This window comes from Eublepharis macularius, chromosome 8, assembly GCF_028583425.1.
Source record: "Eublepharis macularius isolate TG4126 chromosome 8, MPM_Emac_v1.0, whole genome shotgun sequence".
Classification (NCBI taxonomy): Eukaryota; Metazoa; Chordata; class Lepidosauria; order Squamata; family Eublepharidae; genus Eublepharis; species Eublepharis macularius.
The window spans coordinates 113,618,811-113,638,637 of record NC_072797.1 but is presented as its reverse complement, the minus strand read 5'-3'; the positions used below and the strand labels follow the sequence as shown (position 1 = coordinate 113,638,637).

The window sequence follows — 19,827 nt, the reverse complement described above, 5'->3', positions numbered from 1 at the left end:
GCTGATATTTGGGGTAAGTAAGATATCCAGTAAGCACAAGTGAATTTTGTGCTGCAACGGGCTCCTCAGCCCTTTTCATGCAGAAAAATTTTACTCTTAATTACAACCTACAGAATGGGTATTTCCACGGCTCCGTTGCCATTCGGATGTACACAATAAAATGTAGGTCACCACAAGTCGTTTCAGCTTTCCAAGCTTCAGAGGACCAAGTCCCCGTTCCCCTCCCAAAGTGTTTGATTAAAACATTTAAATTCCCAGTCGCATCCTTTCCCTTGTTCCTATTAATTTCAATCTCAAGCAATTAATTAACAAGTATTTAACCAAACTGCTCAAATGAAACTTTTTCCCCCATTTCCCATTTTTAAAAAAACCCTTCTCTCTTAAAACCCCCCAGACAACATGTGCCCCCCCCTCACTTTGGCTAGGGGCTGAAAAGGTCCTGGGCATTGGTTACATTCCACCAGTTTTTAATCCGGTTTTGATTTTCAGCTCCCAGGACTTTCCTCTGGGGCCGGGCAGCGTGCCGCTTCCTCCCTGCCCCCTAACCTGTTACGGGGAGGAGGGCCGGCGTTCGCGGCGCGCACGGGGGGAGGGGGGGCAGGTCCTTGCAGCGGCGCGGCCCCAGCTCGCACGCGGGCTCCGTTCCCCAGCGCCTTTTCCTTTCCTCCTCGCGGGCTGGCGTCGCTTTTGATTGGCTCAGCCTTCCCCTTCCACCTCCCCCCCACCCCCGCGGCGGTGCGGGCCCGGTGTTGTGTCTGCGAGAGTGTCAGGGCTCGGAGGGGCTGCAGGAGAGCGCATGCTCGGGAGAGCCGGCCGTAGCTAGCCAGGGCGAGCAGCCCAGCGCGGGGGGCTCGGTTTCATCAGGCGGCGAGCGAGGCAGAGGCAGGCGGCGGCGGCAGGGGAGGAAGGCGAGCGAGAGCAAGCGAGTGTCCGCCATGGGCTGGCCGCTGCCTTGCGCATTCGCAGTCTCTTCATGAATTAGAGCTCGAAGGGCGGGGGCGCGCCGGAGACACCCCGGGGCCCCCAGGCATGGCCAGCTCGGTGAGTACGCGCCCCCCTCCCCGCCTCTCTCCCTCTGTCGCTCCCCTCCCCTTCCTCCTCCTCCCGGCGCTGCCCAGACGCCGTTTAGTGCTTCCAATTAGAGCGAGGTTGGTTGGGGCGGTGGGGGAATTTCTTCCCCCTTCCCTCGCTTCTCTCTCGCGTGTGGCTTCCTCTCGCTCCCTCCCCGCCTTTCTCTCCCCCCCCCCCCCTCTCTCTGTGCCATTGCATGAGGCGCGCGCACACACGGCGGTGGCGGTGCTGCTGCTGGAGGCGGATAATCGCCCAGCCATATTTCTGCAAGCTGCAGCAGCCGCCCGCCGTCGCAGCCGCGCGCGCCGAGGGGGAGCCGTGAGTACCGCGCGGAGGACTGGCCGGCCGGCCGGCTGGCCGCTCGGCGAGGCGCCGCTCAGGATGGTGCGTGGGTCCCGGCGTGGCTCCTCTGACAGCCGGCGGCCGCCCTCTTTTTCTGCCCCCCACCCCCGTGCATGCAACCGGGCGTTTGTGTGTCTGCGAGCCGCCCCCCTCCCCCTTGAACTTAAATCACGGCCGCCTCCTTTTCTTCGGTTACCTTGGGGGGGGGGAGTTTCTTTTCTTACTCACCTCCCCCCACTGTTGCTCAGGGTTTGATCTGTGCCTTTGCACGCAGCACGTTAAATGTGCCATTGAAACCGAAATGCCAGTTGAAAGCAATGGGAGCGAAAACAGGGAAATAATACAGAATTCTTTCGGGTTTTGCACCGCATCGATCAGGATGACTCCTTCCTAGGAAAAGGGGCTGTTCTTTCCAAAGCTTCACCCGCTGTTATCCGCCGTATACCCAACCCTTGTCTTGATCTCATTATTTCAGTCTACATTCCATTACAATCCCAGCTGCTCCAGTTCTGGGAATGCCTGTTTAAGGGGTAAACGGATGGCTCCCCCACCCACCTTTTAAGCAGACAGATATGTTCTTTGTGTGTATTTTCCTTTTTGTCCCCCCCTTTTTTCATGGAAGCTTGAACCCTGGGAGGGGGGATTCCTTGTCTTTCTTGCTCATTGTTACCTCTTTCTCTCCTGCTTTCTTTCTAGTGTGCTGTTCAGGTGAAACTGGAGCTTGGGCATCGAGCCCAGGTGAGGAAGAAACCCACTGTGGAGGGTTTTACCCATGATTGGATGGTGTTCGTAAGAGGACCGGAGCATAGTAACATTCAGCACTTTGTGGAGAAAGTCGTCTTTCATTTGCATGACAGCTTCCCTAGGCCAAAAAGAGGTAGGGTTTCGACACAAAGGTGTCTTGATAAATCCCCATTTAATGTGTTTGTGTAAGCAGGGGAGGGAAACAATCGCCTTTCAAACTCCTGGCTTTGCCTGCTTGTTCTCAGAGTTGGCAGGCAGTGGCAGCCGCTGCTCTTTGCAAAGAACTGCAGCCAGTGCTGAAGGAAATGATTGCTGGATGGAAAAGGACCCTCAGGTGTAGCAAAGGGGTGGTGGTGGTGGGGAGACTCCTGGATAAGCCATCGGCTCTTGGAGCGAGCGGCTGATGGGTTTGCTGCAGTTTTAAGTGGGGACACAATAGCAGGCTCCAGCTTTCTTTCTCTGTGGAGGGACTGGCACCTGAGTGTTAGAGCCTTTTTTTCCTGCTCCACTCCCTCCGCTATGATTCTGTTCAGTTGCTGCTGCAATAATACTTAATTTCTACTGTCTGCGACTGCAGCTCATTGGGCAAAGGTTGTATTTGATTTGGGCAACTGTAGTTTTCCCATGCTTTATTTTTTGTTAACAGTGTTTATATTCTCTGCTTTGTTGGCGGTGGGCAGCGTTATGCTGATCGGGTTTGTTTGCTTATTGCTGCTTGTTGGTCTTTCTTTGCTACCTTTTTTTGCTCCCCCCTTTTTTTTTTGCATTGTGCTCCTGAATAGTACACGTGCTTTTGCATTCGAGTGTTGGCTGCTCCCAAGTTTCAGGGCAGGTATTTGCTTACTTTACGTTCTTACATCTAGTCTTTTTGGATTGTGGTCTTGGGACTTGCTGGTCATCAGCATGCATTTTTTAAAAATCCTGAATCCTTAAGGGGCCCTAAAATTTCAAGGATGAAAGTGATATTTCGTTTAATTTAGAAAGGTTTAAGAAGCCTTTGTTTTTAGTTTTAGTTCTTTTGACCTCCAAGCTGTTGTCTAAGTGTTTTAGTTGGATTAGTGAAGGTAACATTCACAATAAGGTGCTTTGTTTGGGAACAGGTTTGTTTATCTAAGTCGACACAATGATTAGTAGTTATCCGCTGTCTGATCAGTAATCTTTATTGGCATCTAGAACTCCTGCAGCCCCACAGAATAATTTCTTAATAAATCCATTCTGGTTAGAACTGCATGAGAATTATTGAAAATACAGAGGACCAAAGAAAGAAAGGAGGAGGAGATGAAGGAGGACTGTAAAGCTCTTCTGTCTTTTTTGGTACTTTAAAGGATATGCTTTTTTAAAAAAAAAAGACTTCCCAATCACCAGATAGAGCAAACAATGTAATTATCCGCCCCCCCTCCGAACAACTCAATTCCTCTGCAAAATTAGCAATCTGTTGAATGAGTAATTTCACTGCTTACAGAGTATGAAGTATTTCTCCCCCCACCCCTTATAGTATGAACTGTTGGGTTTTCATTTTAACCTTCCAAAGTTGTTTTTGAGTCATCTTTGGTGATGTTGGAGAGCTAGTGCATAGTATAACTTTTCATCCGTTACTGCTTAGTCAGTTCTTGGGAACAAAATATTTTATTTCTAAGAATGGGTTTCCTCTAATTTTTCATTTTCCTTCTGTAGAAATTCATTTCTGAGTGGTAAATGAACTAACAAAGAGAGGCAGTAAGCCTGGGTAGATTTCCCTCCTGTGCAATAAATGGAGTGGTACATTGAAATCAATTGTAGCAAGTTGTTTGGGGAAGGGAATCTTAAAGTGTGTTATCTGTGCTGCAGTGGTTGCTTAAGACAGTCTGCTTTGATTCCCCAGGCTTAAATGATTTTCTGTCCACCCTGAGGGAACGTGGTTCTCCAGATCTGGGGATTGTTGCTAGGTGTGGTGTCCCTGCGTGCATGCAACTGCTTCGTATATCAGGACTTGTAAAGAGATGTATGGCTGCCCCTAGAAGCTGAAGTTCCAGGATGTGTATTCTGTTGCTGATCCCCCCCCCCCGCATTTCTTTTTGGAGAGCCATTGTTTTAAAATGTTGGCGTGGGATTAGCTTTTTGTTTTTAATTTGTATGTGTGTTTTTCAACGATGTGACAAGTGCTAGGAAAAATGCCAGCTCATCTAGCCCAGGAGAGGGCTTGTCATATTGTAATTACACATGAATCAGATTGTAAGAGAACATTGTCTATTCACTGGGGATTCATAGTAAGGAGCTAAAGCTGTGCTAAATATGCCAGTCACCTGTGCCGTTGACTTCAGCTTTTGTGTCCTAACAAAACTAATGAGAGATCAAGAGACATGCCAGAACCCTTTCTGGTCATAGCTGACCTCTGGCTTATAAAATGAGTGCTTTCTTGTGATTCCGCTGATTCTATTTTAGCAACCCGGTGTTTACTTCCTCTTAAAAAATCAATATTTGGTGTTGATGCTGAACATCTCCCTGGTGAGGTAGGAGGTGAAAGAGGTTTACTCCGTTTCTGTGATTGCTAAAAGTTGATCTGTGCAAGAAGTCCATCTTTTATTCATTCTTCTCTACAGCGTTTCAGAATTTACCTGTTTGAATAGTAAGCTTGCAATAAAACCTAGTGGGATGCCTTTGTTAGTCTGTTGCAGCAAAGCCAAAAGAGGAGTATTCAGCAGACACAAAGATTAAATCTAAACCTTCTAGATCTAGTGGGGCCCAGTTTTTTATTTCCTGCCTCCCTCCGTAAAACATAGCAAGAAGCTAATGTTCAGTTAACAGCACTGATATGTGGCTACAATTGGTTCATTATGTCATGCACTATAGTGAAAGTACTGCCTACTGCTTAGCAAAAGATAGCCGATAGTCTCCTGATGGGTTATCAGATGGGTGTAATAAATACAATCCAAATGAAATATCAGTGTCTTGAGATGGCCTTTGACTCCCATCTTAACTGGCTGCTTTAACCAACCAGTGTTTGTTGCTAGATTAATTCAGTTCAGTGCTAGTGGATCTGTAGGTTCAGGTATTTGGTGTCGGTGCTTGGCTGATGGGTCATTGGGGAACACTGTCATCTGTACTGATAACCATACAACTACTCTGGTTCCTGTTCATCTGTTGGTTTGCAGGAGACTCAGACTAATCTCTAACAATACATTTAACTCTGCTTTGTCATATTTTAAGAAAAAAAGGTGTTTCTGCCAAAAAAAAAAAGTTCATAACGTATGTGAGTAGAGAATTATTAATTTGCAGTGTGGAGTTTACTGTTACTGAAGCATGTCATGATGTGTATTTTGAACTATGTAGGAGTGTTTTTGTCATATTTTGTGCTATCTTTTCAAAAGTGCTTTTGTAGATTGTTATATGTTGCTTTCTGTTAGTATGACTGATGTTTTCCGGTGGCGTTATAGTATGTCACAACTGTTTTGGGGGGGGGGGTGGAGGGATGTAACATGCATTTTTAAAGGAACTTTGTTTATAATTGTTGGCTCACTTTTATGGCTGCATTACTGTGATGATTTTGAAAGGACTTTTGGCGTGATCTTGATTTGGTTACAAGACTGTGGACGTGATCTTGATTTCGTTACTTTTTGAAAGTAGACGACTGCACCATGTTTTATATGGTGGTACTTTCTGGCAAACAGGAGAAGATCAAGTGAATCTATCTGGCAGAGGGCTGTGTATGATGACATCAGCAGCATGAGAGCGGGAAGCTTAAATTTACTTCAGAAGAAGCAGTGCTGCCTCCTTAAAAATCTGGCTTCCTCAAAGTAATGCTACTGATAGATGGGGTGGCTTATGTAACTCTTGTTGTTTTTCCTGTTAATGGTTTGGCTGTTAGTCATGCTAACCCTTAACTCAGCACATAAAGTACACATAGTATTGGTCAAGCAAATTTACACTTTTCCAGTTTTATGATTGTCTTAAGATACCTATTATTTTAAAGGAAGTTTTAGTTTATTGTAGATTTTTGAGGAGTACCTGTGGAGGGATTTGTGAAAATGCTTCATTTTCTAAGAGATATTCAATAGAATGGACGTCTGTGTTCAAGGAATTAAATCTGTCTATCAGTTTCTACTTTATAGCTTCTCACAGAGATGGTTCTGACAAAGATTGCAATTCTTCTGATGTCCCCTTGCTCCTCTCTTTTCCTAAAGTAATTAGATGTCTGAAATGTCTGTTCATTAAACAAGTCTTATTTGGGGATGATCGTATCTTTTCATCGTAAATAATGTTCTTTGGCTCTGTTTTATTTTTGGGCAAGGGTGTTTGGCTATGCCCACTTTGGCATGTTTTAGTTTATTTTGTGATATTGCTTCAGGCACTGGTTAAATGAGCCCTAAGGGCTAGGTTATGAGTTAGTTTGATTGGTTTTCAAATGAGCTATTAATTAAATGAATATTACAATATCTCAATACAGGTAATAGTTTCTTTAGGGAACGTGTTTCTTCCATTACAAGAAGAAATGACTTGCAGTTGGATAACTGCCCTGAGTGTATTGCCTGAATCAAACTAGGCGCAGATCATTTGCCACACGAACACTGGGCTGCTTTTCAGAACCAGCAACTTCATTTAAAATTCATTTCTCTATCTGCACTTCCTGAGTCAAGCCATTTGCTGCTGCTTAATCTTGAAGATGATTTGGTAGAATAAGAATGACTTGGGGTGTTGTGTCGTATAACGCTACTGAAAACTGCACTGTCTTGTTTGGTTCTGAACAGGGATTTTTTTCTGGGAAAAGACTTGGTGGAACTCAAGACCGCACAATGATGTCAGTTTGGGTCAGCTGGAACAAGGGGGGAGTTTTTTAAAGTTTAAATTGCCCTCAGCAAAAATGGTCACATGGCCAGTCAATCTAAACTCCCCTCTGTCTGGAGATCAGGGGGCGGGGCCACCGGCCATGTGACCATTTTTAAGAAGTGCCGGAACTCTGTTCCACCGTGTTCCCGCTGAAAAAAAGACCTGGTTCTGGATAAGTATATGAACAAGGAGTAGGTGTGTATCTATCTCCGTCAATCTTGTAACATCTAATACAATTTATCTCTCTCCAGTCATCTTGACGGTTCCTCCTCCTTCAGGTGTAGGTGCAGTAGCTGTATCTTTTTTGTTTAAAATGGTTAAACATCTTAATAGTTGACTGCATACAACAAAATCAGAAGCTAAACTTATCTTCCTGTTGTGTTGGCTGCTCCTTGTTGCTCTTCTGAGGCTCTGGAGAATATACCAGGGATATGTCTCTCAGTAGGCATACAGCAGCCACTGCACGTTCTTCCAGGGTGGGGGGTTGACCTCTTTTCACACGAGGTTGAGATGAAAGTTGGTAGCAACTCCTCAGCAGCATCACTGGCAGGATCTTGGGGAGTGGTTAGATCTGTGAAGTTCTCCACTCATTACTTCTGTGATACTGTCTCTGTTGCTTAATGAAAGGAGTCCTGTGTTCTTTCTCATTCATCTTGCAAAGAAGTTGGTCTCTGATGGTTTCTTAAAGAGGAAAGGCCAGGTAGCAGTTGGGTCAGGCTGGCAAGTGAAAGGAGCCTCATTCTTCAGGCTGGCTTGCTGTAAATGAAACTGGAGAGGAGGTGTTTATCATAATGCCTGGCCTCTTAGTCTGGGATATTTCCTACCCTACTTTAATAATTATGGCTTCTGAATGTTTACGGTTGGAGAAATCTTGCTTTTACACCCTAAGGTCAGCAGTTCCGTAACTAGCAAATATTTCCATGCCTGTATTTGTACTGATGTTACTTAACTACTGTAACTTTTAAAAGGTTTTATTAATGCAGCAGAAATGGCACAAACAATGTATGCAAACTATAACAGGCTGGCTGTTACGACCATTTGGTCCATTGAGTAGCTTAACAAGCATCACAATTCTCACACAATACAACCTCTTTAAACTACCAAGAAGGTTTTATCTATAGTGATGTTTTCATACCTGTTTATTCATTTGCCATGTTTCAAACAACAATACAGAATTACCACTTTATTGCAGCACAATAGCTGCTAGTCAAACTGATAGCTGCCGATCCCAGGGCTCATTTCGAGGGGGAACGCACAGGAACGCAGTTTTGGCAGTTCTCCAAAGAGGTCACATGTTAGGTGGCCCCGCCCACCCGACTCTCAGGCATTTTGGGCCCATTTCGGCCTGGATTGGGGCTGAAAAGGCCTGGATCGGGCCTCTGACAGGTGGTGGATCACTCTCCCACTCAGCAGCAACCCGATCCTGACCATTTTGTGCCCCTTTTCAGCCATTTTCAGCCCCTTTTTGCCATTTTGGGCCCAATTTTGGCCCTGAATGGCCAGGATTGGGTCCAAAACAGCCAGAATAGGTGATGTCAGGGAGTGTGGCATATGCAAATCAGTTATACTAATGACACACTTCCGGTAATGGCAAGAGACGTGGCTCATGCTAATGAGTTATGCTAATGACTCTTTTTCTACGAAATGACTCCTGGCCGATCAAGTATACAGAATTAAATGTGATGCATATCTGTTTATGAAGATGGCTTTGACTTTAATGCAGTTTATAAGTAGAGGTAGAACTGCTTTGAGGCTATGCTACTCTCAAAACTTCAGTGTTCTCTCCATTGCATGCATTGTAACAATGCTGTTGATTTTGTTCATAAAATATGATGTGGAAGAGTAAGTTTTTGTTAACACGCACATATATTTCTGGGTCTTCACGGAACAATCTTATTGTGCTTAGCGGAGCCAAAAATATTATATTGCTCATGCAACTGGGTTCTCTTAATATGAAGGAATAAATTATAGTATCATCGAGCTTAGTGTTTGCCAAATTGGGGTCAGCAAAGTTATTTTAATGTATCTGTGGAATGGATGGTGAGGGGGCATCAAAGTCATTGCTGCTACTGGCAGATGATTGCAGCTCAACTATAATGCGATGGTAGGGGGCTGCATCTTACCTGCCCCAGTCTAGCTTCCCACTTCAGTACACAAGCCTTTAAGATTGGGCTGTAAGCCATAGTATAAATACCTTCAGAAATATTGAAGTGCAATACTATTTCATCTGTCAGTTACGTTTTATCACCAGTTGTGTATAAAATGCTTAGTTTCTTTATGCATTTGATTGTAGTCAAACTTTGAAATGTTTCATTGAAATATTTAACATCCACTGGTGGAAGTCTTGGTTAGGTTCATATTTGTATAGGCTTGAATAATTCTTTAAGCTTAGCTTTCTATTCTAGAAGTACAGGCATGTTTAAATACTACTGGATAGATGCTCCATGGTTAGATACTGCCTTGTGAAGCTGTTGGGAGTTCCTGCATAGTGCCTAATATTTGGTTATGTTTTACCTTCACTGAAACCTTTGTCTTGTTTAGCTGTTAGATCTGCTTGTTAATCAATTCATGTGTGTTTCAGTACCCTTCCTTTTATTTCTAGTTTCTGAAACTGGTACAAGCAGCCTATAAAGAGCAGCATTTTTTTTAAAGTAAATGTATATATTCTCAGGATTCAAACAAATTGTATACTATAACAAACAATATCTGAAATTATATGTATAGTCTGATGTAAGTAATTAGAAAAGAGATTGATTGGCATTGGCACCTAGTCTTTGCAGATTTTTATGTTCATCTATCATGCTATGTTTAAGAGTTCTTACTGTATACTAAGGCTAAACAGAGAGATCACTCCACAATGCGGTCAGTGAAATTGAACTGCAGTTTGACATGATGTCCAGGTTGACCAACTGAGGCTTGAGATTGGCTGGAAAACCAGAATCTGAGACTATGCTTCGGACAAACTGTGGCTTGCCAAGTTGTCTGAAATCACAACGATTGTTGCTTCATCTTTGTAGGCTACTGCTCAGTAGAGATGGGAGTTCTGACAGTAGATGGGAAATAAAGGCATGCAGGCACCTCTCTCTCTGGTGTTTCCCTTCAGGTCAACTCATCCTGCCATAATTCAGTACTTGCTGACTTTTCCCTTCACAGTAGACTCTGCTCTGGCAGCTTCAGAGTGATCACAGAATCATATAACAAGAAGTTTCGGTTCCCATCATTTGCAGCATTTATCTGTGAGAAACTTAAGGGACAATAAATAAAACTCCCTAGAAGAGCTGGACTTTTACTTTCAGTATTGGAACCAGACAGAAGAGAAGAATAGCTAAAGTGAAATAGCATGGTTAAGGCAAGGTGGTGGTGGTGGGAGGGGGGGTAGGGTAGAGATAGACTTCAGCTCTTCTCATCAGTGCACATATTTTGTTGCAAGAGAATTAGGCCGTCACACTTTATACATGAAGGGGGCAGATGCATGAATAAAGGTGGCTGCCCCATCTTGTCTAGTTTGGCACTTAAACTTTAGGAATGTCATTCTTTGCTAGCAGGAAGAAAAGGATGTCTTTGTGCATATTGTGACTAATTTGTTTTTATGCCCCTTAATATTTCTTTGAAAATTATGATCCGGAAAAAATACTCGAGTGTTTCAGAATTAAGACTGCTTTTTAATTTATAAAACATTAAATCTAGCTTCAGTTGGACTATAATTAATTGCAAACTGTGAAGCTGTATGTCTGTTGGTTTTCCAATCTCATCAATTTAAGAGCTGTTAATCTAATTGACTAACAGATTTTGTTGTAGTGTAAAAGGCAACTAATGTTGACATTTTAACTTTTTCTGTTTTACAATAACTATCAAAATGCTTCCATGCTTCCCTTGCAAACGGTAGTCATTAACAAGTTGATGCATGATATGGAGATTATATTTTAACCCGTTCTTTTGAATGAGAGTTAAATTATGCCTTAAAAGCTGGTATAGATAAGACATGTATAAGAAATGAAGAATGAAGTTTTTGTTTTCAGATCAACCTGAAATTAAATTTTGCTAATCAAAATTTCTACCTTCTGTAATGGAATGAAAACCATACTCCCTGATCCAAGTTAAAAAAAATCCTGGTGGCTTATGCTGTTGTCTTCTATGTTCCATGCTGTGCTTGAGGCTGTTATGACCAAGAGGAGTTTTCCACAGGCTTCAGTGTGACTAATAATGCACCTTAAGTGTGCTTTGAGTCAGAGCCCAATTTTTTTTTAATGTAGGAAATAATTTAAAGGTACGAAAAAGCTCTTTTGTGCATCTAATAAAGCTGGAATATAAGACAGACAATTGAGCACATTTAAAAGTTTTCATACTAAAGGTTCCCCATGTGAATAAAGAGTCCATCTAAGGGCATACTGTTGTTCTGCTTAGAACTGATTTCATACTTCTGTGTTTGAAGTCCATCTGTAGCAACTGTGTGCAGGAAGGCTTTGTTTGCAGTTTGTTCCACACATAATATTGATGATTTCTGAATGCAATGCCTGTGTCATACAGGTGCCTTTAGTGGGCAAGCCTTTGAATGTACATTCAGCAGGAAGCTGAATGTTGCTACTAATCCTCTGAAATAGCTTTCAGAGAACTTTCAGGCACCGTGCTAGAAACCCTACAGTGCAGGTTTTTAATGCAGAGTCCTTTTAATTATATCAGCACCTTACAGTGAAAATGGTACAATCACCTAGTGAGACCTTCAGAAACAAATGCATGATTTGAATCTAGGGAAACAAGATGGGTTTGTCTTGTAGGAGCTAAAATTGGATGTCTGTTGTGTGCATCTTGGGATGTTATAGTGGTATGCTTTGTGACTTGCTTTTGTGCTGCCTCCGACTTTGTCAATGAGCTTCTGTGTAATCAAGAATTCACTTTGGAGGAAATTTTATCAGCTTGATTAGTTCTCAGCAGTCTTCTAACGTTGAAACTATCTTGCAAATGCGAAGTAGATGTCCTTCAGCCAGGCTTTCTTGAATATCATCATAGAACTATGAAAACAGTCAGGTCTTAAATTCAAGGTGGTTAATTGAAGCATATTTAAAACATTAGTATAATTGATGGATTAGCAGATGGATAGATATGTTGATACTCAGGCTTGGATCCAGTCTAATATTTTCGGGAATGCAAAGATTTTCCTGCCCGCCAACCTGTTCCTGAGGGAGATCTCTCCCTGAAACAAGACTCCTACAGGAGGAGGAGGGGGCTGGATATTCACACTCCAAAAAAGGAAATCCTTGCTCCGCAAAAATGTCAAGTCTGGATCCAAGCCAGGAATGGCCTTTTAAGAAGTTGGAGAAGATAAGCAAAAATCACCACCCCTTTAGAAATCAATTGCATACCTTGGATCCAACCTTTTTATAGTCACGTGTCTCTAGATTGTTAAGGGGAATATGAAATGAATAGAATAGTCCCATCATATATCAGGTACTCAAGACTTTCATTTAAAGGTGCATGAAAGCAGTATGATATATTGAAAAGTTAGGAAAAAAATCTGTAAGTGATGTATATTTTCTTCAGCCGCTATTTCAGAATGCCTCAGATGAGTTGCAGCGGTACAGCACCACTGATGTTATACAATTTATTTTTACGGCATATAATTTACAAAATAAAAATGCATGTTGAATTTGATCCTATAAACTGTTCCAATAGCGCATCACTGCTCCCTATGAGTAAACACTATGAGAAAATAGTGTTTAAGTCCTGCTGATTTTTCATAGGATCGAATACTGCTGTTTAGCTTCCAAATGTCAGGAAGGACATTCAACCTCTCCAGCCACCATCATTGTTATCTTATTAGGAAGCAGTCTCAGATTGTGAACCTTTTATAGGCGATGAGTACTGTGTAAAAAAAATAACATATCACAGAAGGTTTGTAGTATGTGGAATCTCAGGTAACAAAGCCTGCTTTCTATGAGTCACACCTGCAATCGATTGCTGAACTTCTGTTAGCAAGAACTACTGTTTCTGCAAGTCCAAGGATTTCTGTGGCATACAGTTCCTGCCTCCCATCTCCTGCGGCAACCCATTCCCAAGAAATCTCTTCTGGAAAGTTCTATCAGTGCGGGAATAGGATTTCTGGAGACACTTCGGCCTGCAATGGGAGGAGGGAGGCTCCACAGTCAGGCTCCACAGATGAAAATCTTGTACCTGTCTGGATACAAGTTTTAAAGTGGTGTGTGCTTTTCGTATAATTTCGTGCTTTTCGTATAATTTCATATAATGTTTTTGTGTAATTGATGTGTCCGCAAATTATAGCAATAAGAGTTTTCTGTTGACAAAGTAAATTATTTACTTAAGTAAATTACTTAATTTACTTAATGTATACCCCATCTTTCTCCCCAGTGGTCCAAAGTTACCCAGCAAGCTTCCCTGGCAAAGTGGGGATTCAAAGCTAGGTCTCCCAGATTCTAGTCTAACCCTGTAACCACTGCGCCACGTTGGCTCTTTAAAGTGTTTGTATTCTAAAATATCACAAGGGATTTTTTCAGCTTGGCATTATGGAACTGCATGTTCTTGTCCAGCTTTGTGCTGCGCCTCCCTCTCCCTTTCCTAGTGGCAGTGGAAACATTTAAGGGATCACTTTAGTGATGCACTTAGTCAATAGGTACATTAAAGGAAACCCAACGTTTATTCAGTTCAGCTTGCTTGCCTGATCCCCTACTCAGCTTAAATTCTGCTGTTCTTCTGTGGTAACCTATGCCAACAAGTCAAAGTAAACACGTTAACACACGTTATATTATCAAGAAGGCAGGCTGTGGAGTAATTTGTTTTTCATTTCAGCAAGTGCAATGCTTAACTATGGAACCACGAGAATTAAATAACCAGAAGCAGCAGAGTAGTGTGCTAAATAACTTCCCTGTGCTCTTAATTTTGCATTAAATGTGAATGGGTTGTTGGTGTAGCTGCTGCTGTATCTATTGCAAAACAAATTATTTAAATATAGTGATTTGGGAGAAAATGTGTTCTCAGTGTTTTCTCCCTCCATGGTGAAGTTTAAACAGCAGTTGGGAAGAAACTATTGATGGTGTAAACATGAGAGATGGACATAAGGAGATGCACATGTGTGTATATTTCTCTCAACTGGTAGCATTTCAGATAGTAGAAGATAAATAAATAAAATAAAATAAATTAGATTCCTCTTAAGTTGTAGCAACTTAAAGCATGAAATTAGAAAGCTGGGAGTTCATAAGTGTTGGTATTTTCAGGTGGGTAGCCAGGTTGATCTGCAATAAAAAAGCAAGGCTTGAGTCCAGTAGCACCTTAAAGACCAACAAGATTTGCAGATGTAAGCTTTTGAGAGTCAAGCTCCCTTCGTTAGATATCAAGTAGGAATCGAGATCCCTGAGCCCTTATATCCCAGTCTGAAGGTAGAAGAGGTGTTGTAACGAAGTGTTTATTATATCTTTACTTAATTTGTTGCCAGGATAAATGTCCTCATATAGATTTAATTTTTAAAAACATTTCAATATATTTTATATACTGTGAATGTATGTTTTGATTTTTAAACTATATATTTTTAAAGTAGTACCGTTATTATATATGATTTAGGATACAGCATCTGAAAAGAGAGAGTAGAATTGTTGTAGTTGTAGAATTAACAATAATGATGGAGTAGATGAAGTTTTAGAATTTACAATAATGATTAAATCCTACTTCTGAGATTTAAGCCTTCACATTCTTAAACTTGAGGGCCACAGTCATACAAAAGTGAAGCACATTTTCACCATAGTCTTAATGATCACTAGTGGCCCAGTGATTTAGGAACAGAATTCTGCTTGCAGAGTAGATCTTTCCTGCCGGCCCCTTCCCATTCCAAACATCTCTGTCTGTTACCAAGGCACAGAAGTCTTCTGTAGGAAGCAGCAATTGGTATTAATCACTTTGTCTCTTGCATGAGTGGATGTACCCCTGTGGAAGGGAGAGTTGGGGATCAAATCCAATGGGATGAATAGTTTTGCAGGGTGATGTAAATCTCTGCCATAAAAATGACCTAGAATTTAATGCTATTTCAAACTAAGATTGGTTCTTTCTGAAAGCAAAGATGTATGTTATTGGCAGTGGCACTTAGGTTTGTATAAGAGATTCTATTACCTTTATTTAAAATGAAATAATTTAAGTCACTGAGAAAATGAGCCACTTGTATGTTACTCCTGTAAAATTCAATGTATTCACGTGTGAGAATGTTTTTTGCCTCATGTTTTTAAGAGTGGAGATTTCTACATGCTTGTTTACATTCAAATGTCATTGCAAGCAAACAAAAGTTACCTTGCTCTAAGAGATTTCTGCATTGATTTATCATTTTTCAGCTGTTCGAATACAGCCTCATACAGACTATGCTGTATGTTGCTTTTAACCTACAGTGGCTTCTAAATGTCCATAAGTGGTGAATGGAGAAATCAGCAAGGAGGTAGTTGTGGATTTCTTTGCAAGTCAGGAATGGAACTCATTATTTATTTAAGCCATATGCATAATATCCTGAATAGGACTAAAGCAAATACAGTATATTATTATGATGTGCAAGAATACAGTCAGCTGCTGCTCTTCCTCCGCTATCCAACAGAAAAAGCCACTTTAGAAACTGAGGGGAGCTTCAAAAGCATTTGCCTTATGAGATGAATGTGGGAACATTGTTCAGAAGGATAAGAGAGTAAAACCATAAAATTACAATGTGTTTCCAAGCCTGAGGCCACAAATGCAGTAGATGGTTTGAGATACCAGAACATGTACATTAAAAAGGTGCCAAAGTCTGGGTGATTTTTGCTTTCCAAAAGTTCCTCTTTCAAAATTGCATTGTATAAACGTTTTCCATATGCATGCCATATGCAATGCTTGTAAGCAATTGACTTTTGTTAGTATCCTGCAAACTGCAATATTGCAAACAGTAAATGTTTTTATTCCTTGTACTTACAGGCAAAATTTCTAAAGCTGTGGTAATAAAATGCTAAATTATTTGGACTGAGGAAGAAATAAAACTCAAATTTAAATTGTAACCTGATAGGGCTGATCTTTCCCCTGGATATTCTTATTCCTCCTTTCTACTAATTCATACATTCTTCTCTTCGCTTTTTCTTGATACTTGCATATCCCACCCAACCCCTTTGTGGTTCCCTTTTACTTACCTGAAAGATGCTTTTAACATACTATCCCAGCTGTGGAAGGATTGCGTGTAGCAGTTTTGCTATAACAGAATTTTTAAAAGACATCACCATGTGGGCAAGATCTGATAGCTTGAACGTGCTAGCATCCTTAGCACAGCTCTGCATTTGTATAGCACTTCTCACATTTAAGCAGCTTCATGGAGCTGGAAGAACTGTTTAAAAGGCACCTCAGGGTGATCTTCTAATTGCATGCATCTTGTTTGTATTTTTCTGTTTAACTGTAAAAGTCTGTTTACATTCCTTGCTAGACTCTTAAAAGTGTGAATCCAACAGTCTTATCTGAAATACATATTATTGTGATGAGTAACATCTAAGAACACAGGAGTATTCTTCTCTCTTTGTGTTTCTCTGGAGCGTACTTGACATTCTTACTTTTCATAACCAGTGTTTACTGTTTCCTGGATATGTTTTCTTGCCCCAGTGGTATGTTTGCTGCTAGGAGAGAGTTTGTTTTAATAAACTTATTTAAAACTTCTATGTCTTGAGTTGCATATCATCTTCCAAATCTAGTTTCTCCTTCAAATTCTCTATTCTGGGTTGAGGGTGATCCTCCTTTTGAAGACTATTACTGATTTTGCATCTAATCTTATTTTTATGTGAATTTTTGTTAAATGGTTATAGTTAGCTAAATATCAGTGAGCCTCAGTTAGTATTAAACAGGTACAAAAGTTGTGAGTTTAATATTTAAAGCCAAAATATTTTTAAATGTTTTTAAAAGCAATTAAAAATGAGATGTTTAAAAATCGGCTTATTTCATCATTATGGCTCTAGGAACTACAATGGAATTTAGAAATACTGCTTAACCTACAGTAGTTTTAGTTCTTGAAATAGTGTGTGTCCCTTTTTGATACACAGAGGAAAAAACGGAAATGCTTTATCTTGTCTACATCCGTTGAAGCTCTTTTTTTTTTAGCAGGGCCCAAAGACTAGTAAAAGAGGATAGCTTTGATGCCTTGCAGGCAATCTGGTTATATCAAAGGGGATTATAGGATTTTCAACCGTAATTGTTTTATGGCCTGTCAGAAATAGACCTCTTTGTGTAGGTAGCACACAAGCTGTATGTGAGTTGACAATTTGGTGCCATTTATATCCACCATAAAAAGAGAAAAGGGGGGGGGAGTTAAAGGGACAGAGTAATTAAGCTGTAAATGCAAATTGTTTTGTGCCCCCCCCCCTGGAAAGTAAAGGAAGCCATGTAATAGGAAACATTTTATTGAAGTTGAGTTAACAGGGTCCTGTTCTAGTATCTTACTACTGAGTTTAGAACTTTTCGTTTGCCCTTTTAGGCCACAATCATAGCTACACACAATACATGTACTGATTGTGAAATCTGTCAGAAACTGGAACTTGTGTGTCTCCTTTTACTCTCTCCCCTCCCCCATAGCTCTCTCTAGCCTCCTTATTATAGGATAAAGCTATTCATATGACTAAAAGTAACATTGGCAATGATTTAGAAACCAGTTCACGAATAACCATTTAGCTTGTCATATAGATTCACTCTGAATAGCATTGCCAGTTTTCAAGGAAAAAACTCTTTCTGAAAGGATTTTGTAACAGACTCATTAAAATATATTCTGGAGTATCAAGGTAGTTTAGGAACTGCTTAGTTTATGATGCAGTGTTTGGATATTTTTTGGAGTTCACAGCACCTGGAAGAAGGGTTTGATGAATCTATGCTTTTTAGCTGAGTATTAATGGAGGAGGGGAGGGAGGGGGGAGAAGGAGAGAAAGTTAAAGAGGAGCAGTTTTGGGAGGCTTTTGTCAAATGGGCAATGGAATGCTTTAGCTAGCCAGACAAAAGCTGCTTTTAGGAAGGGATAGGAAAGAAGACTAACAGGCTGTGTTGCTCTGTAGAGGGAAGATGAGTGAGGGGTTGTGAAACTGTTCCAATATTAGTAAATTGTTACTGAGGGTGGCTTTTTGCTCTTGAAGCCTCATTCTGCATGTGCAGTATGCATACAAAATGACACTACGTTGTAGATTTGATGGACAACATAAGCTAGAACTATTCAGAGTTTAAAGTGAAGGAACTAAGTCCTGATAGAGCTAGAGAGGTGAAGGCCTTAAAAACAAATAGGAAAATTTGTAGGAGGGGGTGTGGAAAATTTTGGGGAGCTCTAGGGGGGAAAAAACTCCTATGAAATACTTTCTCTTTTAGAATGAGTGATGTGAATAAAGAGGAGTAGTAAAGAGTAAGCATTAGGGAATAATTCCTCAGTATATTGTAGAGAGCCAGTTTGGTGTAGTGGTTATGAGCGCAGGACTCTAATCTGGAGAGCCGGGGTTGATTCCCCACTCCTCCACTTGAAGCCGGCTGGGTGACCTTGGGCTGGTCACAGCTCTCTGGAGCTCTCTCAGCCCCACCCACCTCACAGGGTGTTTTATTGTGGGGATAATAATGACATACTTTGTAAACCGCTCTGAATGGGCATTAAGTTGTCCTGAAGGGCGGTATATAAATCGAATGTTATTATTAATGTTGTTATTATATATTTTTAATGAAATCTCTAAAATCGTTACATTTCTCCATACCAGCTAGAGTGTGCTGCCATCTTCATGAAAGGAATACACAAGGGCATCTTCCACACAGGTATGGAATTTTGTGGTTTCCCCATTGAAGGTGTGACTGAGCAAAGCAGCAACAGGGGTTCCACAAGGAAAGTTTCTTTTCTTTTGTGTATTCAAATTTATTCAGTTTTTACTTCTTAAACTATCAATGGAATGTTTAAAAAACAGACAACATAAGCATAAAATATAAGCAGGGAAAGAAAAAAATCAGAATAATAAAGCTATATAATATTTCCCCTTTCCAGCCCCATACATACTTAAGATACTTTATTTACAGGCTTTTATATTTTACATTTTATATTTAACATTATATTCAATCTTATGTTCAGCATATTAATATTCTAACTTAACTATTAGCTTAACAATTGATCTATTTTAATATTACTTACATTTAATTCTTCTTAGTTTACAGCTACATATTTTAAAAAAACCTTCCAATTTTCCTGAAATTCTTGGTTTGGTTATTATGCATATAAGAAGTTAATTTTACCATTGATGCATATCCATACAGTTTATTCGTACAATTTATTCATACAGTTTAATTCATCCAGTCATTCGTGTCTGGACAAGATTCTGCCTTGCATTTTGTTACTCTCTTGCCACTGTCACCATATATTTAAAAAGTTCACTATGCTCTTTTATTACTTGGTAAAATATTTAATAACATTTTTAGGATCCAGCACAAAGCGAAACTTCAGTAACTTTTGCATCTCCTCATGTATTTTTATCCAGTATCTTCTTGCCATCTTACATGTCCACCACATACGATATGAAGTTGCATCCATACATTGGCATTTCCAACACTTTGCACTATAGTCCTTACTAGTTTTTGCAGTATCCTTAGGCATAATATACTGTCTAAAAACATTTTATACCAGTTTTCTCTTAACATTTGACAATCTGTAAATTTAATTTCTTTAGTTCATGAATTTTCTCATTGACTTATTGAAATATTTTCACCCAAGTTTTGCATCATTTAATCATATGAGTTTTGACCTATTTTGATTCTGTTTCATAATGCAGTAAGATTTTATATACTTGTCCTAACAGGGATCTCAGTTCTCCACAGATTAGTTGTTCAAACACTTTTTTCTCTCTTAATCATCCTTCTCCTTTGGAT

At 40.6% G+C, this 19,827-nt stretch overlaps 1 protein-coding gene across 1 annotated transcript in view; it reads left to right on the top strand.

Moving 5' to 3' along the window:
- The first annotated feature begins 773 nt into the window (after window positions 1–773).
- The window catches only part of MLLT3 (MLLT3 super elongation complex subunit), a 161,335-nt gene continuing 142,281 nt past the window's right edge, over window positions 774–19,827 (top strand). The window contains exons 1-2 of the mRNA XM_054987518.1: window positions 774–1,041; window positions 2,110–2,290. Of these exons, the coding sequence (XP_054843493.1) occupies window positions 1,030–1,041; window positions 2,110–2,290 (193 nt within the window). The 5' untranslated portion in view covers window positions 774–1,029. The remainder of the gene's footprint in view (window positions 1,042–2,109; window positions 2,291–19,827) is intronic.